The 27,815-nt window shown below is 44.7% G+C and overlaps 1 protein-coding gene across 1 annotated transcript in view; it reads left to right on the top strand.

The window, feature by feature from the left end:
* The first annotated feature begins 705 nt into the window (after window positions 1–705).
* LOC146176307 (proteasome activator complex subunit 4A-like) overlaps window positions 706–27,815 on the top strand; it is a 49,455-nt gene continuing 22,345 nt past the window's right edge. The window contains exons 1-26 of the mRNA XM_084582646.1: window positions 706–999; window positions 7,693–7,833; window positions 8,485–8,601; window positions 9,215–9,409; window positions 10,729–10,792; window positions 10,884–10,958; window positions 11,840–11,959; window positions 13,168–13,257; window positions 13,766–13,824; window positions 13,975–14,181; window positions 15,596–15,782; window positions 17,134–17,288; window positions 17,619–17,772; window positions 18,062–18,160; window positions 18,649–18,786; window positions 20,505–20,726; window positions 21,433–21,590; window positions 22,475–22,567; window positions 22,673–22,728; window positions 23,201–23,266; window positions 23,384–23,439; window positions 23,504–23,602; window positions 23,963–24,025; window positions 25,247–25,342; window positions 25,797–26,120; window positions 26,931–27,040. Of these exons, the coding sequence (XP_084438772.1) occupies window positions 731–999; window positions 7,693–7,833; window positions 8,485–8,601; window positions 9,215–9,409; window positions 10,729–10,792; window positions 10,884–10,958; window positions 11,840–11,959; window positions 13,168–13,257; window positions 13,766–13,824; window positions 13,975–14,181; window positions 15,596–15,782; window positions 17,134–17,288; window positions 17,619–17,772; window positions 18,062–18,160; window positions 18,649–18,786; window positions 20,505–20,726; window positions 21,433–21,590; window positions 22,475–22,567; window positions 22,673–22,728; window positions 23,201–23,266; window positions 23,384–23,439; window positions 23,504–23,602; window positions 23,963–24,025; window positions 25,247–25,342; window positions 25,797–26,120; window positions 26,931–27,040 (3,413 nt within the window). The 5' untranslated portion in view covers window positions 706–730. The remainder of the gene's footprint in view (window positions 1,000–7,692; window positions 7,834–8,484; window positions 8,602–9,214; window positions 9,410–10,728; window positions 10,793–10,883; window positions 10,959–11,839; window positions 11,960–13,167; window positions 13,258–13,765; window positions 13,825–13,974; window positions 14,182–15,595; window positions 15,783–17,133; window positions 17,289–17,618; window positions 17,773–18,061; window positions 18,161–18,648; window positions 18,787–20,504; window positions 20,727–21,432; window positions 21,591–22,474; window positions 22,568–22,672; window positions 22,729–23,200; window positions 23,267–23,383; window positions 23,440–23,503; window positions 23,603–23,962; window positions 24,026–25,246; window positions 25,343–25,796; window positions 26,121–26,930; window positions 27,041–27,815) is intronic.

Here is a 27,815-nt window from a genome sequence, read left to right as displayed (position 1 = left end):
GAAGTCTCGGACATCCTGCACATGATATGGAACTGCAAAGAGCAATATTAGAGAAATATAAAACTCTAGCACTCAGCCAAGCGGAGTGGGAGGCATAGCTGGCCCACACGGGTCTCTCTGAGCAGCGCAGCCTGCAGCTCATCAGGGCCCCGGGAGGCAGCTCAAGCCCACGGTATCCTGGTCTAAGTAAGTCACTCACGCAACTCCGTTAATCAATTAAAGTTTACTCTCTCTGGGTTTCATCACTAGCGGCGAGCTACGTTACTGAAGCTACGCCGTTCGTATTTTCTCTTGAACACGAGCACGCAAGATGGTGATTCCAATGATGACAGCGACGGAAATAAAAGAGCACTTGATTTATTTGATAAAGAAGCAAGCTTTCCTAACCACTTCCTTTTTTGCCTGCTGACATAAAAAATCTTTGTCATTCGGTGCTTGTCGTCTGCTTGAGCAGAAGACGACACGCAGCCAAATACGTCAGTGCATAAATTCTAAGTTGTTCTTCTTCATGAATCTAAAATTTTAACAATAAAAGTAAATTTTATTTGTTAATTATTTACTAATATTGAACAAACTTACGTAAAAATATTATTAACAGTTTAAATATTGTCTAAACTTAGAACTGGATTGCATATACGCAAACACATTGGGCGAAAGTGGATTTGTCTTGGCTGCGCTAGCTTTTTGTCTTCGTTGCGTCCTCGCTTGACTTGTGAAGTCACGATGACGAATGCTGGCGAGAGACGCTGCGGCCACTGCGGCGAGCAGCTGTGTTCGGGCAGTCAGTAGACACCAGCTGATTATGGACGACGGACCGGTGGTGGGACCGGGCCGCGGGCTTCAGAGGCCGCTCATCTACAACCGATTGCTGCCGTACAGCGACCAGATTGACGATGAAGCGGCCAAGCTTCTCGTCGAGATCAAGACAACCTTAGCGCGCTCGGTGATGCTGCGCGAGGTGAAACCCGTCACCGTATCTTGGACTGGCCACCTAAACAAGTGCGTAGCTTTCACATTTCATCACTTAACTCTTTCTCCAATCTGCATATACTGCTTCTATGGCGAACGTCTTCAACTGAAGTACCGTTAAGAGCGGGATTTCGAACAGTCGCACAGCGCGCTAGATCACGTTCGATCTGGTAAAGGTTAAGCTGTGCCCATTGCACGCGCATAGAAAAGAAGAGCGGGGGCTTCACACTCCAGAACACACTGCGATGTGTCGGTGTTAAGTCGTAAATTTTCTGTACGGTACTTCTCTGGCACTCTCAATTCGACAAATACTCATGCGATTATCTTGAATCACCAGTTACTCTAAGAGCTCAGACCAAGGTCCAGCCTATTTCTCAGGCTTTGGAGGTTGACATTCGCAATCGCTGGACTCATTTTGAAATGAATTAATGTAGCCAGCTGTTAATGAGAACGCGCCCAGCTGTTACATCCTCATTGCGCTCCGCTTTACCTGGAAAGGTGCGGCCGGGGTGCCTTGAGGCGGTCTAGTGCGCTTTTCGTTATTTTTCGGCGCATTTTCTGGCCCGGTGTACAATTCACTCGATCTATGCGTAATGTTAAAATAACCTACCGGCGTCAGACTACGCAGCCCACGACCGAAAACCCCGTGGACCTGCCACGCAGCGCTTTTTTTAGCTGTTAGCTGACCTTAGCTGTGCGTGTACTTTCGAAACCTCAGTCCGCCGCTCACAACCACGTGAAGCAAGCCGCTGGTACCTTGCGCGCTGGACGAAACTACGAAAAACATGCTCTCCGCAGAACACACTGCAGCCAGAGATTTTGACGCTTCCGCGGTGGCCGTGCGCCAACTATCTGACGACCGCGTTGCCTGCATCGCATTTGGCGTTTTGACGTTTGCGCACATGCTCACTTTCAACCCGACTGCTCGATTTCCCTCCTTACGTCCCGGCAGCCTCTCCGCTTTCACCTCATCATAGTGGCGATGTGGAGAAGCCTACCTTTTTGTGGTTTCTAGTGTGCATGCACTGCATGTTGCATCATCTGTCTCAGAATGGCGGTGGTTCTCGCAATGACAAAGCACTCACTGTGGATCACTAAGGGTGCGCAGATATATTCGAAGGTTTCTAATACTTAATCTAGCATAGCTGTAATGTGTGCAAATTTTGAGCTCATAGCATGTTTTGTGTGTCTTCTCAGACATACTTTTTTTTTTTTCTTCTACCGAGGGTTGCACTGATTTGCTTGTATAATGTGCTTAGTGCAGTCATTGCATTTGCACTCTTTATCTGTGAGACAAAGGATTTGGGGCATGAAATCTGAAGATTTCAACTGTAGTATAGTCTTCGATGGGTTGTAACAGAGTTTCATCGTTATAAGGCGGCACTCACTTTTCTGTGAGGTATAGGTTGCGTAATGTGACTATGAAGGCATAGAAAGTGCTCGCAACATTTTAAATGTGCATTTTAATACTTTCCTTCAGGCATACATAAAACGAACTGCAAAGGGATGTTAAAGTGTGGGTTAAAATATGGGCATGCTTTGCATATAGTGTTATGCGTCTCAACGTGTAAGCGCAAGCTTCATCTGGCCATAGCTGGCTGTTTCATAGGGATATCTATGTACAGGACTTCTTGTCATATACGTTTGCCATAGACATTTTTTAGATATGTCCTAGATGTAACAGGACATTTGCCGTAACTGAACAATCTTGTGCTTAGCCTTTGGCCGATAATAATGCTGGCAAGGTGTTTGAATAGACACTCTGGAATATGTGCCACCTGCAGCTTTGTGATCAGAGTGCACCTAGGAGCAAACGCATAAGGGAAGGCGTGATTTACCCGTTGCTGCAACTTCTCGCTTGAAGGGGTGCTGAAAAGAAGCATGTGAAAGCAAGCTATGCCGTACTGAACAGTTATGTGTTAAGAATGTCATCAGTGCCTCCACTGTGCAAAAAAGGATGGCATTGCTGAAAAATTTGCAGTCCCCGACATGTAAAACAGATGAAGCTAGTTATTTCCGTTGTAGAGATATACTGACTGCGCAGACACTAGAATTCTAGTGCTATGTAAAGGAGGGGTGTTTGCCTGTGATTTGCAAGTGATTGTTAGTCAGGGGCGGATTTATGGGTCGCTCTTGGAGGGCAAAGTTCCATTTGAATAATGTATTTCTTGAACTTTATTGGTGGAAAAAGTTGGCTTCAGCATGGCTTCCCATGTAAGATTCTTTGCTTGCATGGGGGGGGGGGGGGGGGGAATTAGTCTCATTAACTCCTCCCTTTAAATTCATCCCTATTGTTAATCAAACAACCTTTAATGCCATATAAGTGCCTTGTTGCCAATGCTGCGATGTAACATCTTATGCACGAGCTCACACGACCTTCCCTCCATCCCACGAGAAAAGAAGAAAGGGGGAAGATGAGGCTTGACAGATGAAGTCAGTCGTGCAGCTCCCCAGTAGGACTGTATAGCATGAAGAGTGCTGTCATAGCAAACTTTGAAGAGGGTATTAGTTCTGTGGTGAAATATTCTTGAAGCAAGCATGTCATAAAATAACTACATACTGTTCAATCTTCTCTTTAGCTCTGACTTTTATATCTGTTCCTTGTGCACCACCAAAAGGTTTTGACCTCCGCTCCCATGGAGACTGCACATGGTAACTGAGGTTGGGGTTGATCTTTGGTGCCGTGTGAAATGTACGCTGGCCCAGTTGAGCCCTTGAACAAAGCACTCAAGCCGTGTCTGGGACACACCTCTAAAAATATAGCCTCTGAGGTTCTTGGCACAGGGTGTACATTTCAAGCGTGGCGTTGCGTAGCACCTACTAATATAGCTTTGGAGCCTCAGAGTACTCTGCTTGCTTGCGGGAAACCTCTGCTGGGGAACTACGCAGTGCTTTCTTTAGCTCTTAGCTGTCCTCATCATGGGGGCTGTTGAAACGGGCGTATTTTGTGTAGCAACCGAGATGGTAACTCTTCTTGGGTACTTTAAACAGAGCCCGTGTACACATCACTTTAGCTGTCCATCACAGCCATCAAAATAGCCCTTGAGGCCCCTGGCTGGCTGGGTACGCATTTCCAGTGAGGGAGGCGTTGGGTAGCAGCCTCTAATAATAGCTCTTGAGGCTCGGACTACGCTGCTGCTTGCCAGGAACCTCCCTGAGGTGCTACGCAGTGCTTTCTTTAGCCACTAGATGCCGTTAGTGGCGGGGAGCTGCTGAAATGCTAGCGGGAGGTGGGTACGCAACCTCTGGGCAAACCTCACTTCCTCCTCAGGAGCCGGAGAAAGCATTGCTACACTCTGGAGACAGGCGTTTCCCCCGTCCAGTTTCCCCTGGCATAGTGCCAGCTTGCCGCCCCATGCTCTACCTCTCTGCTGAGGCAGGCATTTTTGCACGGCACTACTGTGTCTTGCAAACAGTAGCAGTTTTCTCGAACTACATGTACGTGGGCTTACTTTGTCGACTTTCAGCAATCATGTTTGATTCTTTTCCACATCTGTACAAAGAAACCTTTGTCTTTTGCGTACACATTTCTGCATACCCATTACATCACACCTGCGTGATATATTTTGAAATTCTTTCACAACGTTTTTAGCATTTTGGCTTCCTCTTCTGTAATAAGCATATCTGGGATGAAAAATACTGTCGTGTTCACTGTTGGCTATTGAAATGCTTCAATGCGGAGGCTTTATCTCAGATTTGCTGCAGTGTAGACGAAATTATAATGATCTGTTGAGGGTCCCACTTCATTCTCTGTACTTCTTGATCTTTGCCATATTTAGCCACTCTTATTATTTTACATGAAAAATTATGTGGTTGCTTTATTATCATTTTGAAATGACAGTGAAATAGCATTATACCTTGGTTATAGTTTCTTTTCTTATATTTTGCTGAGTAATTCTTTGCCTTTTTCATTTTCTGAGTCATCTTTGGACATTTTCATTTCTGTTAAGTCACTCTTAGTCATTTTCATATTTGCGTTTTTCCTCATGGCAGCGCTGCAGTTTTCTGGCCTCTGTTCCCCTCACCTCCATGTGAGGAGAGAGGATTTTTTTTCTCTCTCAGCAAAGGAACACTACATCGAATGCCGGGTTTTTTTCACAGCGGGGCTTCTCTTGTTAATGCATAAATAATTTTTTTTCTGGATTATGTAAATCACACCAGATCATTAAGCAAGCACTTCTGTTCAGTCTCTGGTAAGCAGGCCAGGTTTCGCAGTGACAGATTATTAGAACATGTTCATCTGCAGGATCACTTATTTGGAGTGTTCAGTCTAGTTTACAGAAAAAAAAAAAAGGGAAATGGCAGAAAAGGATAGTGGAAATAGAACGCTTGCTTTCTGCAGATGTGAAAATAGGTTGTGAAAATTTGGAAATATCAAATGTGAAAATCAATTTTCAGAATTAGGCATGTATATTGTATTGTTATTAGGTGACTCGTGTGGTAACCGCTATTAGTGCGAAAGCATTCATCTGGCTGTCCTATCCATGTGATTGGTACCCATCAGAAAAAAAAATGGCTGGAGCGTGCAGTAGATTTGAACCTAGAAATTCCTCGTGGAAAGCAAGTATGCAACTTCGTAGCTGTCACCACAGCTGATTACACTGCGTGTTATGGCTAGATAGCCGGTGATACGAAAGAATCTGTCAATTATCTTGGGTATGTTTATCTGCACATGCAAGTGTTACATCTTTGCCGAGCAAAGCATTCAGAAAGTTTGTGTATTATGAAATAGCGAGCATTACGGCTCATTGTAGAAGCGGTCCTGTGCTAGCAGGGTTACTTCTAAAATAGCGTTATACTTATAAGCTGTGAGAGATCTATCAAAATGCTCATTTCATTCTTTAGCATAAAAACAGTCACGCAGGCATTAAACAAGCAGTGTTATTCATAATGTTATTTCACGCTTGCAACAGGTGCATCACTTCGCAACTAAGTTTTTTTTCTCCAATAATTAGAAAGATGGCCGACACTAATAATTTGATGATTTATGCCCACTGTGGTAGCTCAGCAGTTAGGGCAGGCAGCTGCAGAGCTGGAGGACCCAGTTTTGTTCTGGCTGCAGACTAAAGCAAGAAATGCTCCTGTGTTTTGTATGATGTCTGGGTGCATTAAGGAATCCCAGGTAGCCTAATTTAATCTATAGCCCTCTGTTATGGTGTCCATCATAGCCCGTACATCATTTTGGGTTCTCAGACCTCACTAACTGTAGTCCAGGCTACTTGGAAAAATGCTTTTTTCTACACTAGGCAGCATTTGGTGTAACTACGTCAGTTGCAGCATGCTACATTATTGTGGGAAAGTCTTGCCTGAAAGAGGCTTGTGGGTCGAATCTTGGAGATGATGCAGTTTTCTACTGCTAAAAAAAAAAGGGGGAAAAGAACACATACTTGGTGGAATTGAGCTACTAGACTTGGGAGGGGGTTGCTTTGTGTTGGCAAATAGAGTCGAGTGCCCGCAAGGCACTCGAGGTTTCAATCACACTCCACCGGGGTGATCACACTCCGCTGGGATGGCGCAGTGGTTACGGCACTCGACTACTGTTCCCAAGGAAAGCGGGATCGAATCTAGGCCCCGATGGCTGCTTTTCGATGGAGGTGAAAATCAAGGCGCCCGTGTGCTGTGCAATGTCAGTGCACATTAAAGAATGCCAGGTGGTTGAAATTTTCGGAGTCGTCCATTGCGGCATTTCTCATAGCCTGAGTCACTTTGGGACGTTAAACCCCACAAACCAAACCAAACCAATCACACTAGGAAAGTGTGCTGAGGAAACAGTGAAAGTGTGCCCTCTCATATGTGATTTGACCATTTTCGGGCAGTATTTAGCCATCGCCCCAATATGAATACACCATGTAATGTTACTTTCATCTTATGTTGACACCATTTAAAATCTTGATCCCTTGTTTAAAAGGAGCCCAGTGTAGATTGGTGCCATTTCTATGTTCAGTATGTACCTATGGCAGCGCGGGAACAACCAAGCTCAAGACCGCTATTACCGAACTGTTTCTACAAGTTACGCCGCTCAGCCACTGCGGAGCATGGGGCTTTGCCATGCTGTGCTTGTGGATTTGTATTTTTGGGCTCTTGTGTGTTGCCAGCGTGACCTTTATAGCCTTTGTTGCAACAAAAAAAAAATTCTCTGAGGCTAAAAGCATATCGGTGAGCGGGTGAGGAATGTACAAGGAGGGTGTCCCCTGTGCATTGTGCAAATTGTGGGTCAATTTGGCCCCAAAATTTTCGTCCTGCAGCGGCAATGTCATCTCTGTGAGGTGTTTGTATTTTACACCTGCCTAGGGTATTTTTCTGTCATTTTTTGAGAGCAAAACGGTTCTGCTACAGCCTAAAGATATATGTGACCGATCATTTCTGCTGTAAAATTTGAGCAGTTGCGTCATGTTTTTTTTTAAATGATGACCATTGCCGTGATCATGTGGTTGAAAACTATCAATCTGCTGTTTGCATTTGGCTGCCTCATCTTTGGTGGAACATTTCAGAAACTTTTGAAATGTTATCGGCACTTTGCACACTGCATCCAATGCAGCAAATAGAAAGCAAGTTGTCAGTGGTCTTGCCGTATCCTGTAGAAGCTAGGGTTGAGTTATGTGCACCTCTCGGTAATCTCGCCATCTCTTCTACCTTCTTTTCATGTGTTCATGATTGTCTGTGTTAAGTGTTTTTTTTGTCGCTTATCTATTTTCTCAATCGTCCACGCTCTCTTCCCGGCAGTTACCTGAAGCTGTATGGATACCACTTTAGCAAGGAAGACCACGTGCAACTCGTGCATCTGCTCCTGGAACTCATTGTCATCCCAGAACTGGAGCTGGGCATTGTGCAGAAACTGGCTCACACTCTCAACCTCTTACTCAAGTGAGTCGCTCTCATGCCTCGGCCGCAATTTAATCTTGCCTTACACTGTTGAGGTTAGGGTTGGTCTTTGGTAGGGTGAAGTACCTCATTTGAGTGAAGTGTCTGTATGTAGCTTTGCAATGGGATTTCCTCATTGCAAAATTAGGGCAGGCTGAGTTTTGTAGGTTGTGTGGAGGAGATTGAGTGAAACTGTGGTATATTTCGCAGGGCCCAAAAACTCGTCTCTCCTCAGAACATTTAGTATCAGTAATGAAGGTTGCCATTGTTGGCATCGAAGTGGTGACTCACGTTGTAAAAACTGGATTAATTTTGTCAATGAGCTATGCAGCACCTGAGCTGTGCTGTTTCCACAAAAGTATAGTGATACCAAACAATTATTTGCCAGTTTTTTTATTATTATTATTTATTATTATTATTTTTTTTTCATGCAAGGCAAAGTGGTTTTGGTCTGTACTTTTTGAAGCTTTTTTGTGCATCACACGAGGCTGCTTTGGTACTTGGGGCAAGCTTTAAAGTTTCACACGTGCCCATGTGGCAGGCTCTACTGCAACTTTCCTAAAGTGGGCTTGTTTCGCTTAGGCTTCTATGTGATGCCCCAAACCTTTTTCATCCGTCTTGCTGTAAGCAATGTTGAATGTGACTGTTTCCCAGGAAGCGGGAGCTGCTTTCACGGGAGGACCTTTCCATTGACTGGAGGCCTCTGTACGAGCTGTATGAGCGGCTGCTTTACTCCCCTTATGAGCATCTCGGCATGCTTCTGCTGCCCTCGTGAGTATTTTGTTTGTCGTCTTTCTTATACTTACGTGCAGCATGCGTTGGATGTCTCTCAAAATGTGGATCTGTAACCAAATGTGCGTTTGTGCTTACATTAACTGTAAGTTGACGGAGTTGGTAGAAGAATGAAAACAGGCATGACTAATTACGGATGGGTATATCCACACAGGTGGCCAATTTTTTTAACTGGAAGTTGGGAACCTCTGGAACAATATGCTGCTTATCTTATCTTGCTCTGCGCAAACTCGCCATGTTATTTGCACTTCATTTTTGCCCTCTGAGTAATGAGCTTAGCCACTGAGGAGCAATTAGTAGTTGAAATTGTGCTGGTCCAACATACCCTCACATTCCTTAATTGCTTGTGTATTCTGTCATTCCTGGCATGCTGCTGATTCCTCATACTTCATTGGCAACACTTTTCATTACATTGAATGAAAGTATGAAATCGTCTAGTATGTGTGTCTTTCCCACTTGGAAGCTGCTACTTCAACAGGAGAGAACGCTAATTATTGTGGATTTGTTAACCTTGGAGGTTGCTTTTGTCAGGTTACACTTTCTTTTTTTCTTTTTTTGGTTGAGGAAAACATTAGGACTGGTTTATGCGCAGAAACCTGGAGACGAACCTGAAGCAGTTGATACGCTGCTGCCGCACATACTTCACAGTCGAGTCGACCCAGGAGATGATGGATGAATGGGAGCCCCTTATGTGCCCATTTGATGTGACCATGCACAAGGCGATGGCCTACTTCGAGCTCTTCCTGCCCACCATGCTCCCGCCGGAGCAGCATGATCGAGGCTTCAAGTGCGTGCATTAGGTTGAATTGGTTATTTTCCTGTTTCTTCACACACAGACTTTCTGTATTTTTTACGATTAAAAAAAAAGGAAAATGAACACAGGTTTGATGGAATTGAGCAACTAGGCTCATCCGGCTCTATTTGCCTTTTTAGGGCAAATAGAATTGAGTGCCAGCGAGGCATACTAGTAAAGTTTCAACAGCACCAGGAAGGTTCGCTGAGGGATCAGTGAAAGCATGCTCTCGCCAGTATCTGCATATTCGTAGTTGTTATTATTCTGGTGTGTGCATGCACACGCACACACCAGAAAGTACAGGCCTTGCATTACATATGTAATTGCCTCACAATAGTTAGAATTGCCCAGGTTGGCAGAGACTTTTTATTTATTTCAGGCTGTTCAAGTAAAATATGTTGGTGTGTCAATGGAAATGGGTGCCTGCACTAAACGTTTTAGCATTTTCTGGAGTAGGCTGCCTTAAAATGCAACTTTACTCTTTCACGGCCTTGGCTGAATGCTAGAGACCGTAAAAAATGAAAAGTATAACCAGAGTGCTTGTATTGGACTGATCTTGTGAATAACAAGTACAGTTGGGAATTGTGTTTAGAAGTATGTGCATTTTATATTTGATGAAATAATTGCCTGCATTGTTTGGCACTGAGTATTGTTTCACTATTGACTGTAGCGTGAGCTGAACACTGCAGAGTCCAGTTGTGGGCAAGGCAATGCGGGATAAGAACTGCATAAATGGGAGATAGGTTCATGTGATGTATTTGACAATGTGTGTGTGTGTGCATGCGTGTGTGCGCACGCATGCACACACGGTAAACTCAAGACAATCCAAGTCTTTTTGTTATGCACCTTGTTGCTGTAGCCGTTGCTGTAGCTTGTGTTGCTAAGCATTTCCTAACCGATTATGTACAGCCTCTGTCAGAAGCTTAGAGCCCAGGGAGTTTGCTTCAAAACGGTGTAGCATGACTCCTTAAGCATTCGTGGAAGAAGTCCCACACATTTGAAGGGGCAGGAACAAAATCTTCTCCCATTAAAACGATCCGGAACTCTGGGGATGCATTACGAGCCACATGGGGTGAATCTGAAGGAAACCCCTTTAACTTTAAAGTTACGATATAGACTGTACTCATGCTGAAGACAATTGCATTATGCAATGCTGCTGTTTCTTCTTTTTAACACTTAGATCCTTTATATAAACAGTGTAATCTGGAAGAAAAAAAAATAAGCCTTTAATTGTTTTGTTCTGACGCTGTCTTTCTTGCCACATTATCTTTTCCGAGGTATGCCACTAATCACAGTCATTTTGTTTATTGCAGACTCTGGTTTGACAAGTTTATTGGGCTGTGGGAAAACAGCCATAACTCACCTGTCTGGGAAAATGTAAGCTGAAAATTCTTCAGTCAATCGGCATTTGACTTTTGGGTACTGTCAGCAGTTCACATTTCGTTACTTTGCCTCTTTCTTTTTTCAGAACCTTGTGTGGCTGTTTGCGAGGCTTGCTCAAAATAATGTCGGCTATATTAACTGGGACCCTTACATTCCAACAGTGAGTTCTTCCCAACTTTCCCTCTGAAACATTGGGGCAGTCAGTAATAGGAGAAACAGATAACTGCCATTTATGTTTCCGAGCTCTTTCCTTTTTGTTTGCTTGAGGTTTATTCGTTGCCAGACAAAGCTTGGAACAAACTACGCTGTTAAGAATGCCTTGCATGGCATGTTGATAGGCTTAGCTCAACTTAAACATGCATTGGGGCTGAATGCACCTACTTGGCAGGTAACACTGCAGTTATTGCAAGAGGAGGAGAAAAGCAGGGAGGTTAACCAGTAAAAGAAACTGGTTTGCTACCCCGCACTGGGGGAAGGCGGTGAGTGTATATAAATGTGAGGGGTAAAAGAGGGCTGGGTGAAGTCAGTATAGTCACATAAAAGTTATTGCAAGAGCAACTGGACAAGTGAAGGACCTGAAGGTGTGATCTAGTGCGACACAGTTTTGGTGTTGTTTTGTCAGCTCGTGGTGCCTACAGGCAAGGTGTCAAACAGTAAACTTGTTTTTCATAAAGTTGACTAGCCACGCCGCGGTGGTGCAGTGGTTAGAGCTCTTTGCTGCTGCGTCCAAGGATGCAGGATTGAATCTCGGCCTCGGCGGCCGCTTTTCGATGGAGGCGAAAAGCAAGGCGCTCGTGGGCTGTGTGATGTCAGTGCACGTTAAAAAGCCCCAGGTAGCCGACATTTCCGGAGCCCTCTACTATGGCGTCTCTCATAGCTCGAGTGGCTTTGAGACGTTGAACCCCATAAACCAAACTAAACCAAACCAAACCACAGAGTTGATTAGAACTGGAACTAAAGGAGAAGCTGCTAGTATTACAGTTCATGACCGTGGCATGTTTTGTCTTGGCTGACAAATGAAATGCGTCTCGCTTTCACCAGATGTTCACGCGCCTGCTTCGGAGCTTCAACCTTCCAGCAGCTTCGGGCAAGGTCCAAGTGAACAGGCACAGCAACTCCTACGACAGCACACCCGTCGTTTCCTGGATCAGCTCACTGCTGGTGAGGAGAGTGTTTGTGTGAGCATGCGTGGTCGGTTCAACCATCTGCGATGCAGTGACTGCTGTCTGTTTGCCTTTTCCATAATTTGACAGTGGTTTGAACTCGCCACTTCGGAGCGCTGTTCATTCTGCAACACTCGTTGACTGGGTTTCACAAGCCGAGGGTAGGACTAGTGTTGGTTTTCGCTTGTGCTATTCCAGAATGGTAATTACGACCTGCCATGCTGACAGTAAAGTGGAAATCAAGGGGTCGAACGCAGGGGAAATTAATTGCCCGTTTTGGTTTAAAACCTGGGTCTCGGGGGAGGTTGACAGTGGAGTACGTGGACGCGCAAAACAGGGACGCGCTGCAAGAAAGAAAAATTAGTCTACAAAACGGGTGGGTAGATTCATGACGAGTTCTGGTATCTTGTTTAAGATCGCATCAGCCGCGATTTTTACCATTACTGACGCTACTATTTGCCTCCCGTAAAGACTTTTTCACTACCTCTTAGAGTAAAATTCGAAACCACGCAAGTTTTCGTACATTTTTGGAATCATATTGAAATCAGATGGAAATATGAGAAATATAGTTGTACTGTTTTTTTGCTTACGAAAATGCATTAACTCTCTAGGACGTCAGCCTGGAACGAAAAAAAAAAAAAAAAGTATTATGCCAGAAAACATTACTGAGCGTTATCATATCAGCAGGATCTTGCAGTACAGGTTCAAGCATGTAGAACCAGGCGTACTCTAGTGATGCAGTTCATCACAAGCCTGTTTCGTTTTATTGTGCTTTCCAAAGTGAAACAGTTTAGGCGGTTGCTGTGAGGGCCATTTATGATGCACATGACTTCATGATGCCATGGCAACATTTTGGCACTGTCTCATAAATTCCTCTCCTTGTAATGTCTAGTAATTATGCATAAGGTGCCATGCATCTAATTATAACTCTGTTGAAGTAGTGTATTCACAACAGGAACCGGGAACAGCTACACCGAACTGAATTAAGGGAAATGAACTTTCTTTCAGTAACAGTCTGTTCCTTTTGTAGGGTTGTTTTTGTAAAACAGTGATTAGAGGAATGTTTTGAAAGGCGGGGTGGGATTGTTCCAGTTTTCGGGTGGGAGCGCTTTTCTCTGCTCAGTGAATTTTGCAGTAGCATGTTGTGTTTGCTGATGCTTGGCAGAAGGAAGCCTTGCCTCTTTTTTTGTTCTTGCTTGACTGCAGGGTGGAGGCAGCTGCTGTCAGACGTACGTGAGCCACTTGTTCAAGGCGGTCGAGTCTTTCTACCATCCGTCCAACAATGGCCGCTGGGTGGTGCGTTTCTCTATGTCAAACCCCGTTGTGTGGCTTGTTCATGTTCATGTTCAAAGATGTGTGGCTTATTCGTGTAGTCATCTATTCTGGTTTACAAAAATACTGGTGCAGCTCAGCTGTCTGGATTCCGTGAATTGAAAAATTTTGTCTGTTTATTTTTTAGTTAGCTCTTCGTGGAAAGCCTTTACCTTTCTTTTGCTGAACTTTTAGGACCAATTAAAATTGGGTTAATAAAAACTCATTGCCTCTGAAGATAGAAGAGGAAGTGTCAGTGTTCTCCTGTTCCAGATGCAAGATAATGAGAAATGGGGAGTTTACCCAAACCTTTGAAGTTTGTTTTCTTAAGACCAGGTTCCTTAGTTTCTGGTCATTTTAAGTGGATATCAGTGGTCACTTGCATGTTAGCGATCCGGAACTTTGCACCCTCATTTTGTGTGATGTTCGCGCAATGCCTTTTTAATTTCAGGTGGAGTGTTGAATTTATCACAGCATGACATTTTTGTTGCAGATGAAACTGCAGAGGATGCTTTACAAATTACCAGCCGAGGTGGTGCGTAGGATTCACAGGTACGTCTTTGGTTACAGCAGGTTATACTACATGCGTGGCCGAGAAGTGTGACGACGGTTGGCACTAGACTGGAATAACCTGAGACTGGGGCCGACGATAAATTATGAGTCCACACAAGCAGTGTTTGTGATGTTGCTTCAACTATGCAGGGAACGTTACAAGCCACCCTCGTGGGAACTGCTCCCGCCTGAATCGCACCGACTGACAGACGCAGAAGTGACGATGTTTGTGGAGAGCGTGCAGCCGGTAGTGCTGCTCTCCATGTTCAGTAAGGGGGGCAGCTCTGGAGCCGCCGTCGCCCTGCAGGATCTTGCCCTCCTGCGGCCCGAGCTGGTCATCCCGCCCGTCATTGAAAGGTGGGTCCGGGGTCATTCTCCGAGCCAGCTCATTTTGATGACAACCTTGATATCTTCTTTTGTGCTAGTATATGATAAACGGACTATTTTTAGTTTGACGACCTCTGATTCTCTTCCCCCCGCAAGTTACATTTCAAAAGCTGTCAAGATGATTGTTTGTGGAGTCTTTTATCTGCATTCTCGAGAGCATGACTGTCATTATAACGAGACTTAACTGTGTATGCATGGGGTGCCGACTTAATGCTGCCTATTGCACGGATGTTTTTGTTCAACGATTTTAAGGCATTTGCGCAGTTTAAAACTGTGGTGTCAGCTCGTGTTATGAGTGGAAGATACGCACTAAAGGGGTACAAACTGTCATTCGTGTGGAAGAAATGGTTGCTATGATAAATGTGATTAGGCAGGTCGACAATGAAAGTAAACATTATGCCACACATAAGCTTTAAGAATTCTGTTCTGTTATGTCATTGCAGACCTTCATAATACACAGCACTGACAGTTATGCCAACTTCATTCATGTGAATTTGTGTGTAACTTTATTCATGTAAAATTTTATGTGTGTACCATGTCTAACTTGTAAGGGACAGTTTTAAGTGTAGTGTGCACCTTGTGTTTCAAGACGTCTCCCTCTTATCCTTTAGTAAGCGCCAGCCTGATGAACAACAATTTTACAGCATTTTTCGCATAAAGCCGTCACATAAAGATTTTGCCTTTCAGCCAGCTTCCATAAGCTCACGTGACCATATGGTGTAGCGCCGTGATAGCACTCGCTTTCATACCCTCAGGTCTGTCGCTGATGTCAGTCACGAATGTGCCATTACACGGTCGCTCTGGGTTGCGGCAGACGAGGTGGGAGGCCCAGGTTGTAACCAGGTCCTTTGATGCTCATCTGGTAATCTTTCAATTATGATTATAAATAGGGAAAGGAGGAGTTCACCTATTGGTCAACTAGCCAAGTTCTGTAACTTTATTGGAACCGTTTTGAAATATTTTCCCGTGTTAACCGGAGGCTCATTTGCATTGAAGCTGCGCACTTGGCTTCTACGTTGTTGACCCTTTTGTTATATAGTAAGTTTGACCATGGTGCTTATCTGGTTCGGACGTGCATGATGGAAACACCAGAATTGTCTGCGACAAGCAAAAGAGACTAATGCAGAGTTTCCAGCAAAAGGCAGTTGTGGCACTGTCTGGCGTCGCTAGAGGAAAGCGCTGCGGTTCTAAAGCGCCCATGAAACCTTGGCACGTTTCCGTAATGATGTTAAATGGCGTCACTGCTGCCCTTCACCAGAAAATTGGTGTTCACGTCTTTCGCTCCTTCAATCTCTTCACAGACGGTTCTGGTTTCTTATCATGCACGGCCAAAGTACCCTTACAGTGCGTCCCTATAATGTCCCTGCTTTGCGTTGCCGCACAGGTTGTATTCTTCACTGGAGACATTGACAGAGCCGCACCGTCTGACGGCAGCCATGCATTGTGTGGTGGCCGTGGCACGCAGCCTCGTCAAGGGTGGCCGCTTCTTTGCCGAGGGCCCCTCTCACGTGATCCCCCTACTCAACAGTTGCCTTCCAGGCATCGACCCTAACGACATTCGCAAATGCATTGTGAGTGCCACACTCTCTGCTCCGTGCTCTTTTACCCATCATGGTTGCTCCTGCTTCGTGCTCTTGCACCCGTCATGGTGGCTGCTGCTCCGTACTCTTGCAGCCGTCATGGTGGCTCCTGCTCTGTGCTCTTGCACCCGTCATGGTGGCTCCATGCCTTTGGCATTCAGCTGCTGATTTAGATTCAGTGTTTGCGAGGATTGAATCAAAATTTCATTGGAGGTGATGAGCAAAAATGCTCGAGTGCTGTGTGATGTCAGTACATGAAAAAGAGCCCCAGGGGTCGAATTTAGTGCAGAGTCCTTCCGCTGCAGCATCTCTCATAGCCTTATGTGTCTCTTAGGGGCCGCTACCAAACGTCGTACTATTGATGTAGTGTGTCTCTCACATGTCGAGAAGGCCTTGATTGTCGCTAATTTAGGCCGTATGGGCTTCACGGAATAACAGCTCAGATTTTTTATCTCGTAATTCTGTGTGCAGTAATTGTGCGTCCCTGTCTTGTAGCTTTGTGCATCTGTTTGCATTCCCGAAATCCCCTTGTTAACTCTTTCAAGTGCTTTGTACACGACTGTGTGCGTTGCAAACTCGCAGTTTTTTATAAGAATGTGCTCTAGCTGTTTTTTTCTTCTTTTGAGATGAATTTAGCATCCTTTTTCTTGTTTTTGGTGCCTATTAGCGAACAGCAGAAGATGGGCTTCAATATAGTGAGCTGGTAGCACGCCTTTCACCATTCTGTCGCTGGCTGATTTTTCTATCTAAATCAGTTCTAATTTTGAGGGGGGATTTCTTGTGTCATGTGCCTCTTTGGATAACAAAATGGTTGCACTATTCCTTTAGTATTTAGATCTTGATGTGTTGCTATTGTAGTTATGTAAATGTATTTTAACTGTTTATAATAAATTTTGTATTTGCTTGTAGAAAATGAACCATTGGTTTTTTTTGTTGGAAAGCCAACTAGTTGACATCACTGAACCTTGAGCATGCTATTTAGGCCCAAAATTACTTGTCTATCAAAATAATAAATGGCACCCGAAATGGTCAAGCTGACCTATGGTTCTGTGTCAGTGAAAAATATCCTGTGACTCTCTTCAAGAGAACCTCTACATAGTTCAGGGAAGTAAAGAAAAAGGCAGATCTTGAGAACTTTTTAAATACGATTAGACTTGGTTGCTTTTGATTGTTTGTGCTGTGTATGACTGTTGAGCTGAACTTGTTTCTAGAGTGTGATTTCTTTATGCTGAGAGATTGTTCATTGCTGTTCCTCCTGATTTATCAGCGAGCTTATTTTGGGCTGCATTGAATCGACAGAACGTGGTTGAACAGGGACTTCTGGTCATCTGTTCTCATACAGGTGACATTCCAGTTCATCTCCACATTTGCCACACTCGTTCCACTGGTAGACTGCTCGAAAGCTGTGGCCGTTCGTACCGATCTCAGTGAAGTGGAGCAGGACGTCTGTCTAGCGACGGCAGGCTTTGAGGACTTCGTGCTTCAGCTGATGGGGCGGTAGGTATTATCACTGATACTTGGAAAATTGCTGTATGCTGACAAGCGTGAAAAGTATATTATGCTTTTCTTATTTCGCTGTTCTCGTTTCTTTCAATTTTTAGTTCCATTTTTTTTTTTATTGTACGTAAATTAGAAACTAGCTTTTACACAGTGTCTTGTTTCTCTCAGTTTAATAATATTTCTGACCATTTCCTTAAGGTCTTACCCGCTTTTTGCTAGTTTTCAGTGAATGGCAGTTGCCCATCAGTGCAGGCTGCACATGCAAATGAGTTGGGTGCAGAACTTATTCAGCGGGCTTCGCCCTTTTTCCTCTGTTGCTGGTGGTAGGTGCTTTTCTCTGATAGAGAATAGCAGCCTGGAGAACCCGACCCGTCTCGACCGAGACACAGACAAGATGAATACTGAGGAGAACATCCTGGAAGTGGGCCTTGCCTCCACCTTCAGCAGCATCCTCACCCAGAGCTCGCCCGAGATATACAAGGTGAGGCTGCTGGAGACGCCATGCATCAAAGCCACATTTGTCTGGAAGTGTCAAGTGAAAAAAGGCGAAGACAAGTTTTCATTTTCTTTTTGATTAATGTTCCTGTCAGACTTGCATTTTAAGTTTCTCTCAGTGTTTTTTGCTTTTTGTCCTGCCAGGTCGAAGGCTGAATGACAAGCCAAGCATACTGAGTCACAGATTAGCTCCCAGCTCCTGCATATTCAGGGCTTAGATCTGCTATACGTGACTGTAAAGCTAATACAAATATGCCCGCAACCTCTTTTTGCAGGCGGCTTTGAAGAAACTGCATTCCTTTGTATCCAGCCGAATCCTGGAGACGCGAGTGTCTGGCCGCTACGTTGCCAACCTGTGTCGTTGCATGGCGCGGGTGAGTGTTAATTGTCACCATTCGATAAGCGCACCAGATTCAGAATAGTCTTCACGAGTGTCTTCTGTTTTAGGCAGTAGGCATTCTAAAGGTTACAGAGTGTTGATTTCGAAAGGAAAAACTCTATTTTATAGCACACATGAGAACAGTCATTGTGAAACTTCAACACCACTTCTGCCTGGCAAGTTTTTTGCGTTCATCTATACATCTTGTCACTTTTCCTCGCCACCTCTTGTCTTGAAATGCTTACATGGAAAATCTGAATCGTTTGATCTTCATTGCTATATGCCATTGCCTTTTGAAGCACTCTGACAATATAGTTACTGCGCTAACTGCAGGTTTCTCCATGACCTGCTCTGTGTTCATTTCTCACCCTGCTTGTGTTCCTCACAATTGAGACAAAAAATTTTAAAACTGAAGTTTTCTTTTCCTTCAAAGCAAGCTGTTGTTCGTGTAGGCGTTTGTTTAAGCTCTTGCTTGCAATGCAGGTGAACCCTGGCCTGGCCCTGGGCACGTTTGTGCCGCACTTCACCAAGCTGGTCCTGGCCCTGACCATGTCCGAAGAGGTGGCCACAGAAGAGTTGCTGGATGATGAGCTACTCTTTGCCCTTCTCCTTCTTTCCGAAGTAGGTGCTCTGGTCTCTCTCCCTGCATGTTTCAAAATTCGGGGCCCCTTTTCTCTTTTGGTCATAGTAATTGGTAATAATAATAATTGGTTCACAGGAAAGGCGCAGTGTCTGTCACATTAGCTCTGTGGACACTTGAACCACGGAGGTAAGGGAAGGGAGGAAGGTGGGAGTGAAAATGGAAAGAGAAAGAGGTGCCGTAGTGGAGGGCTCCAGGGCAATTTCGACCACCTGGGGATCTTTAACATGCAACCCGGGTACTCCGGTACAGTAGTCGGGCGTCTTACCACTGCACCACCACGGCAGGCACTCTCTTTTGGTCTTTGCCTCTTTAGAGTGGAACTGTTTACCTTGAATTTTGCACCTTATTTTGAGGGCTCTGTAGCCTACATTCTTGCGCAGTTGCTTTTGGGGATTTTTCCATGCTCATGGGAGTCGGAATTTCTGGTTGTGGAGGGCCAGAATTAAATGTGTTTGTGCTCGTCAGTGTTTTTTTTTTAGCCTGTGTGTTTCAGTTTTTATCGTCATCTGAAAAATGTTATATTGCACGTGCTGCTTTAGGTATGCTCGATTGCACGTGGGAATTAGGGATGGCCTAATGGTTTGAGCTTCCTGGGTATGCACCAGGCTCTGGCCTGATGTTTGGCCTCTACAGGATGAAATGCTTGAGAAATGGGTCTTCAGCCGTACTGTGAGAGATAAAAATACCTTTTGTCACTGTCCTCATTGGCCAAAATTTTCCTCATGCTATTAATTACCATCATCATGCACATGCTAAGTTTGCTTGGCCTAGTCGGAACACATTTGTAAACATGGGGGCTGTCTGAAGCAGAAAGAAAGCCCTGTGGTGGCTCATGAAGACACAAATTATGGCCTACTGTACTGAGTCAAAATTCCTTGGCTTGTATCTTCTACAGTGTGGAACATGCTGCTTTTTGCAACCCCTCTTTTTTGTTCCTTTTGACATTTTTATACTACAATTTTTACTATAAGCGGAAAGTAGCAACGAGAAGCATTTGCTTTGGGGTCACAGCGTACGAGTTTTTATTTTTCCCCGCAAAGTGTACACAGTTGTGGCAATTGGTTACTTAGAGGAGAGTGATACAAGGTATGAGCACTAAGAGGGGGACTAAGAAGAAGCTAGACACCACTGGTGATGCTGGAGCATTACGCTCTCTAGGCGATAGCGTTGGTAGGGCTTCGCTTATTGTTATAGTACCATATCTCACTGCATTTATCTTCGTTTATTGTTAGCCCTCTTCTCTTGGAAGTAGTACCATGTCTCACTGCATTTATAATTTTTTTTTAACAACAATGAACGCACTAGTGTGAATATTCACAAATTCATGAGCAGCGAAGGCTTACTGAACGTGTGTCATAAATGCTGTTCTGTTTGAAAGCTTGAGGAGTGTGTGCCCCAGTGCGGATGCTGGCACCAAAGGTGTTTCTACCCTGTCATGGTGGCGCAGTGGTTACGGCGCTCGACAACTGTGCTCAAGAATGCGGAAACGAATACCGGCTGCAGCAGCTGCTTTTCTGTGGAGGTGAAGAGCAAGGTGCCTGTGTGCTGTGTGGTGTCGGTGCACGTTAAACAACTCCGAATTGTCGAAATTTCCGGAGCCCTCCGATATGGCATCTCTCATAGCCCGAGTCGCTTTGGGACATTAAACCCCATAAACCAAACCAAACCAAAGGTGTTTCTGTTGCCATTTGTGCAGATGGTGCGCTGCAACGGGCAGGAGCTTCTGCCGCACGTGCCGTCGCTGCAGGAAGTGCTGAAGCGCACCTTGCACTTGTCATCGCGGCGAGGCTACCTGCTGGCCAGCAGCTTGTTGCGGAACATCCTGCGTGCATGCAGCATGGTCTTCCCCCTCGACTACCGCATGACGGCACGGCCGTGGGAGGAGTGCCTGGACTTTGCCAACTACCTTCCCATCAGGGTATGTGCCACCTCAGGGCTCACATTCCAAGTTTGCGTTGTTATCGAAAGGGCCGCCATATCCCCGACCTCAAGTCATCTTACTACCGCTTATGGTTCCAGGGTTTGAGTTGATTTGAGATCGGGGAGATACTAACATATAGCGACACAAACTCGGAATAAAAACCTAGGATGCTGTTAACACTGGCCAACAGCGATGAGGTAGAGTTCACATTTTATAGTGAAAATATCAGAGGGCAGCTTATGTGTGAGCTTGGTGCAGTTTCTCGTGCATTACCAAGTAACAGGCATCACAAAAAAAGAATGGCTTATTGTTTTTTTCTGTTCTTCTAGATGATTATTTGTTTATTTTTTTCTTTCTTCATTTTTGTCAGCCATTTATATAAAATGCCAAACATGCAGGGAAGCAAGGAAAGAGGGCTACACGGGATGTTTTTTATGCTATGCCTCAAGAAGTCCGTGTCATTTTTGTTGCTTACGAGAATGATTGCTTGTGCTCTGTCTACGCTTTGCACCTCTCCATTACTGGGCACGTTCCTGAGTGCGAGCATTACGCAAAGCTGCAAGCGGTCGTCTTGGCATCTGTTGCTGTCGTCGTGGCAGTTCCAGTACATGACCTTGCTTTCAGCAGACAGTGCTAGGGGTTCATACCTGGCTCTTTAACCTGGGACTGCCAGTGGAAGTTTGATTACCTTCGCTGCTCGCAGGAGTGGGGCCAGGCGGGCGATCTGGACCACCTGAACATCAGGTGGCACGTGCCGTCCAAAGAGGAGCTGGCGTGCGTGCAGGAGCTTCTCGAAACCTTCTTGCACCCAGAGCTTCAGGCGCTGCTTCTCTGGAGTCGGGCAGAACGCAGCCTGTCCAGGTTGGTTGTTTCATTCTTCCGCGGTGGAAAATGTGTGGTCATATGAAGGTCATTGTGCCACAGGCTTTGTTTAGAGCCTGTTTCTACGGGAGACTTAAGTTAATCTTTCAGAGCAGCTATTTTCAGGGATATTATTCCTCGCTGCATAGACTTGTGGCCAGGGATTTTCCCTGCTAACAACATTTTGACATCATCCAGCTAAGTGTTTGCACAGTGTGTGGGTTAACCCTCTATACAACAGCGAAGCACGTGTCCCATTTGCTTCGAGTGCCAGCAAACGGACAATGGGGCACCTTTGTACCATATGCTTGCATCGCAAATAAAGAACCTTTTTTTACAAACGCGAAAAACGAACATACCTGGGAAAATGTACGATCCAAACTGCCAGAGTTTGAAAGTTTTCGTACCGAGGAGTTTAGTACCGACACTTCCGCTGCACAAAAGTGCACATTAGCATTTCTTGACATCAAGTTTGAGCTGCCCCTTTTTTATCTCGCAAAATTCAGTGCACGTTCACGTTGTCTTAGAATTCGCTTTGCACCCGAAATTTTGCTTTTGGCACACTCCTGCTTTTTTACAAAACTCATGAATATAGTAAAAATGTGGTGACATTAGCTTTCATCGTTTCTAGGCAACGGATATGCCATGTCTTTTGTGAGAGGAGCTGTTGCTGTAAGTAGGTAACCGCTCGAGAACATGGTCCAAGATCCACCGTGGAATGTCACTATATTTTGGTGTTGGCTGGTTTCTTTACACTCTGTGTGTGTAGCTTCTTCATTTTCTTAACTGCACTATTAGGCCCGTGACTGATTCAGAAGCAAGCTGTAGTTGCCTTGTTTAGTTTAGTTTAGGGATTGTGTAAGCAAGTAACCTGTGCATTTCAGGGAGGAGGTTCAGCGGAGTCTTAACCTGGTCCTCGACTGCATCCTGGGAGCTGGGTTGGTGCTACCAATGTGGCCTGGGGAGCCCATCAACCTGTAAGCACCTAGTTTCTTCTCAAGATGACGTTTTCACGTTCACTTATCTTAACTATTAGCAATGTGCTGAACAGCTCTTGTGTGCTGTGTTCTCTTTTAATTCAGGCTGGGCTCGAAAGTGACTACTCACCTCAACTACAAGGTCTACCTCGGTGTGCCATGTAAGGCCGAAATCAGCATCTCTTTCTTTTTTTGTTTTTGTAAGCGTTTTGTTAGGTACGGCATTGAAAAAAAGTAGCTGAAAACGATGCAAAACAAAGGAATAGCTGGAATTACTGGCTTTGAAGCGTACATTTGGCAAGGGCAATATGGTCATGTGTGATTTGGTTCTGTCTCTGTCTCTGTTTCAAGTGCTTTTGTCCATGCTAATTGATTTAAAAGCAGTTATGCAAAAGATCTCTAGTTGTTTTCAGGCATCCCTAGAAGTGAACCGGTGCTAGAAGTGAACCGGGAAACAGCCTGAACAGTAATGTGGTATATGACATGGGCAAATGAGTCTGGAATGATGGGCAGCTGCAACAGATTTTTACTTTTAATACCTGTGTGTGTGCATTATGTAGTGCATCCAGTGCTGCAAGTCTAAACTTGTATACCTATAACGCCCACTTTATTTTTTTGTTTTTTATGGTGCAGCTGTGGACTTCAAGTCCGGGGAAAATGTGAGGCAAGTCGTGGCCACCATTATGCGTCAAGTGCTTGGTACGTGAAACCTCACATTGGTTGCCAGCAGGGATGGCTGTCTATCGTTTTGAATTGAACCAAATTTTATTGTGCACAGCCTCAGAACCACCCCCCCAACCTCTTTTTTTTTGACAGATCACACATTGGAGACTCATGAGGACGACATCAAGTCTCTATGCCTCATCATAAAGGTATGGGTCAGCTGAGCATCACACTATGTGCAGCTAGGCTACATGGACTGTTGCTTTATTGCAGATTTACCACGAACTCATCTTCTTTTGGGGAACCCCAAAGGATGACTTTGACACCCGGTGGAAAGGTTTCAACATCATCAAGAAAGGCCTGGAGAACAGGGTATGTAGAACAAAGTGCCAAACGGTGCATGCCTGTTTATTTCATAAGCATTCTTGCTAGTATCATTGAGCATCTCCTTGGTAAATATCAGCGGATCAAACGCGAAGAAACGCAGTCATATTATCATGTCTGTGTTCCACTCAATGTTCATACTTAACATTTCCGTTTAACATTTCCAGAATGCATGCTGGAGCTAATTTCATTTTGTACGTACTCGTGACGTTTCCCTCCCAAATCTATTGCTCGAACACCTCTGTGGTATAGAAAGTGCATTTGCAGAAAGCACTATTGATGCGCAATGCTAGCACTGCGAGAAATCTAACCAGTGCCGCTCGTAATGCGATGCTTTTCTTTGTGCAGCTTGCCAGGCACAAGCAACACATTCGAGCACTGCTAGTCGACAGGGCGCAGCTGCAACATGAGGTGAGTTGATCAATGCAAATCGATGACAGATTTAGACGCGCCCTGTTGGGAACCTGGTTCTCACTTCCAGACTGGTTCTCACTTCCTGGACTTAGTCAAGCTGCTCTAGCAGCTTTTATTCAGGAAACCTTCCAGCAAAACTGGAAAATAAACAACTGAACTGAACTGAAGAACTCTTAAGTTGTTCTAGAAGCCTTTGTGATTGCACACTGCTTTTGGTAATGTGTTTGACGAGCTGGCATTTGCAAAATGTGTAGTGGGGTTAAAAGGAATTTGCGTTCGGCTTAGTTTCCTTTGCTCGCAGCCAACAAACAGCTTCCTTTGCTCCTCATTCACGTGCTGTTTCTCTTGTCTTGAACAAGGAGGGAAGGAGGCCAGTAGTTCACTGTGCGATTTTTTGTGGCCTCTGTAATCAGCAGCTGCTAGCAACCCACTCTGTGGCTCAAAGCAGATGGCTGCTGCATGGCTGTTACAGCATCATTTTTTTCTTCTTTTCTCTGTCAGCACTTTAAATGGTTATTGAATTTGAAAAACATCTAGCGCGACCTAAAATGCAACACACATCCTCTGGAAGGTCGTCAACGGTTTACTTGATATTTATTTCATTCTGTCAACCTGTGTGTGCTGCAGTATTCTATGATGCCTTCTGGCACAACTTTTTATAGCTACTTTGATTGAAAAGCAGCCCAGAATATGTCTTAGAGGTAACACACTCCCAGAGAATGCGGTGAATCATTGTTAATTTAAAAAGGAAAAGGTAAATGTAAAAATGGTGCAATGATATGGAAGCCAATCTGCTCGCAATATAAACTGGTGTCCATAGCTGTGTTGATGAAAATCCTCCACTACGATGTCTCTCATAGTCAGAGCCCCTATGGAATGTTAAACCCTATAAACCATAAATACATTTCTTCATGACTCATGTTGTAAACTCCTCTGTGACATCGCAGCTGTTACTCAGCAGTTGAAACTGAAACCGGACAAGAAAACATTAGTCGTAATGTATTGAGATGACTTCGGTGAATTCCACTTCATGACCCGTGCGCAACCCTCAGTGGAATGTATTCCGGATGCAGTAATGAAGTCGGGTTACTTGCAGCTAAGCTTGCATGTCAACGTCTGCGATGCGTCTTTTTCTTTGATTTCGGATAGCGTTAAGCTTCGTGTCTACGTCTAACCTTAGCAGTGGGAGGAGCAGCAACTCTTTTCTCTTCTTTGCAGATGCGTGTGCTCAGCCATTACAAAAGCTTGTTCACGGACGTGCACCGGAACCTGATGCTTGACCTGTCACGCCTTGCCACCAGCCACTACAGTGAGGCAAGTTATCACAATCACTACACATCCCCCAGCACGTCGGAGAGCTGCACTGTTGTGCAGTGTTAGGGTTCATCTCGTTTGCTGTTAACAAGTTTTCCTTCCAAGCAATTTTATTATATCTTGTTAAGTCTCTGCTGTTCACTGGTTGAGTTGTATCATGGATTAGGGGTTTCCTTACGAGTTTCATTAAAATCTTGACTGCGTCTGGGTGCCTCCCCCACACACTTTCTTTTTCCACTGTATTTTGTGTCCGACCACATGGCAAATACAGGAAACCGTTTCACTCTACTGATGGTCATTATCACTAAGTCTTGAATTTGAGTAGCCACTTACCAACATTAATTATTGATTACTTGAATTCAGTAGGCACTAGTAATTCTAATTATTTGCTAATTAGGTAGAGAGTTGCTGCTGCATCATAGTCCTTTAACTGTCGCTGCTGCTTCCTGCACAGGTGCGGATACAGGCACAGGAAGCACTGGGAAACTGCGTGCACAGTTTTTCAGGCTCTCACGGTCTCCTGCTAGAGGGCCTGACGCAGCTGCTGACCCCCGAGCGGGCCGATGTCACTCACGAGCAGTTCAAGGGCGCCCTCTACACTCTGTTGGGCAAGAAGCAGCGCACCATGCTCGTGCTGTGCGACTGGCCCTTCCTGGGGCAGCTGTGGCCTGCACTGGTCGGGGCACGCCACTCGGAGAAACCCTCCATCATCTGGCTCCTGGAGCACATCCTTGAGACGCTGCAGAAACACCTAGAGACCATGCAGCTCGCACTGAAGGTTTGTTGCACGCCGGCTTTGTGTTCTCAATGGACCCTGAACTCATTTTTGTTGTATCCTCCGCCATGCCCTGCCCGACTACGCCAGGGACGCCGGGGAAACGCGAAGTCAACGTCCACCTCTTAGCTCGAACAAGACTCTTTTATTCTTAGTTCATGATGTTTATATATACAAATGCATGTGTCAGCGGACATGATTATGCGCGTGCCTGGCGCCATCTAGGTTACGTGAACACAACTACTGAATACCACACTTTTGTCTGGGAAAAAAAAAAATGCGAAAGTGATAAAACTTTTTTGCCACAACTTTTCAAATGTCAGGTTTGAGTTTACCCCTAGAAAATTTCGCGTCTAGGACTGTACAAAAACCTTGAACGGTAATTGCTTGGTAGGGATGCATTCGGTTTGACACCAGCAGTTCGTTTGACTGCTTTCCCACATTTCTTTTTGAATACAAAATTAAACACTACGACGTAAATCACTCTGATGAAGGTCACATAAAACGCTGTTGCTACTGCTGGAAGTGGGTTGATGCATTCATTTCTGTGGTTCTTGATGGTGTTACTTAAAAATCAAGATGTGCTTTTCTTATTTCATGGAAGCTGGCTGTGTAAAATATTTCTAATCTGTGGTTCACGTGCAGTGGCTAAACGTAATAGTAATGGGGAAAGTGTGAAGTACTTTACTTTGGGTGGTAAACATTGGAAGAGAACCAGCTGGAATTCTGTTTTTGTTTTTGAAAGAGGAAACTTGGAATATGAAGATGGGGGACAGCACTTGATCGAGTGTCCCTGTCGCCATATTCATGCAGGTGCCTGCTTCTTGTGTGGAGCTCGCTGGACGACTGATGCCTGCTGCTAACCCTGACGAGATGGCTGCAGCCGTGGAAGCTGAGCAGCAGATCAACAGTGCCTCCCTAAAGTAATAATGGCAGTGCATTTGTGTGAAAACTTTGCAGTAAAGCACGCCAGTGCTTGTTTTTCTAGAACGTGTGAAACCAAACATTTTACGTAACCTAACATTTTACCTAACAAGTAGTTGCTAAAATGTCTTCCTCCGAGACGAGAATGAAATGCCTCTTTGTAGATGTGAGTGAATATTGAAATTTTATAATATCGAATCGAATATTGAATGTCTAATCAGTTAAAGGAACAAGAAATTAAAAAAAAAAAAGAAAAACATTATTTGTCTTTTAGAATTCAGGTGACGTTTGCATACAAAATTATAACCTAGAATAAATTTTGGGGGGGATTCTGTATATAAGTTTTTTGTACAGGAAAGACATGCATGAAGCCGGAGCGGAGTTGTCATATTGCTGCTGAATACAGTGAACTAGAGGTACCGGTAAAAATGTCCAAATTAACTGAAAGCTGGAATTATTGAATGGGCCTGAAATAAATTGCCGAGAATTGTCTACATCATAGTAGTTTATCTGAAGAATGCCTGCACAATGGTTGTCTACATTCGAGGTGAAACCGAAGTTAGAACGATGTTTATTTCCCAGTTTCTTCAAATGCTTCGATTTGCACACACTGTCGGGAGGCCCTCTTCACAAAGGGGAAAATCCCTCTGCATAAAAATGGCTCAGTCACGTTTTGTGGATGCAGTTTCGCAATGTGGTGAAACTGTGATGGATTTGGATATCTTCAGAGTATTTGGTATTCAGAAAATTCTGAATATCAGTTTCGAATATGAT

This window comes from Amblyomma maculatum, chromosome 10 (assembly GCF_055883805.1).
Source record: "Amblyomma maculatum isolate TAMU_Amacu chromosome 10, ASM5588380v1, whole genome shotgun sequence".
Classification (NCBI taxonomy): Eukaryota; Metazoa; Arthropoda; class Arachnida; order Ixodida; family Ixodidae; genus Amblyomma; species Amblyomma maculatum.
Note: the sequence above shows the minus strand (reverse complement) of the source record. Positions and strands in the feature narration are given on the sequence as shown.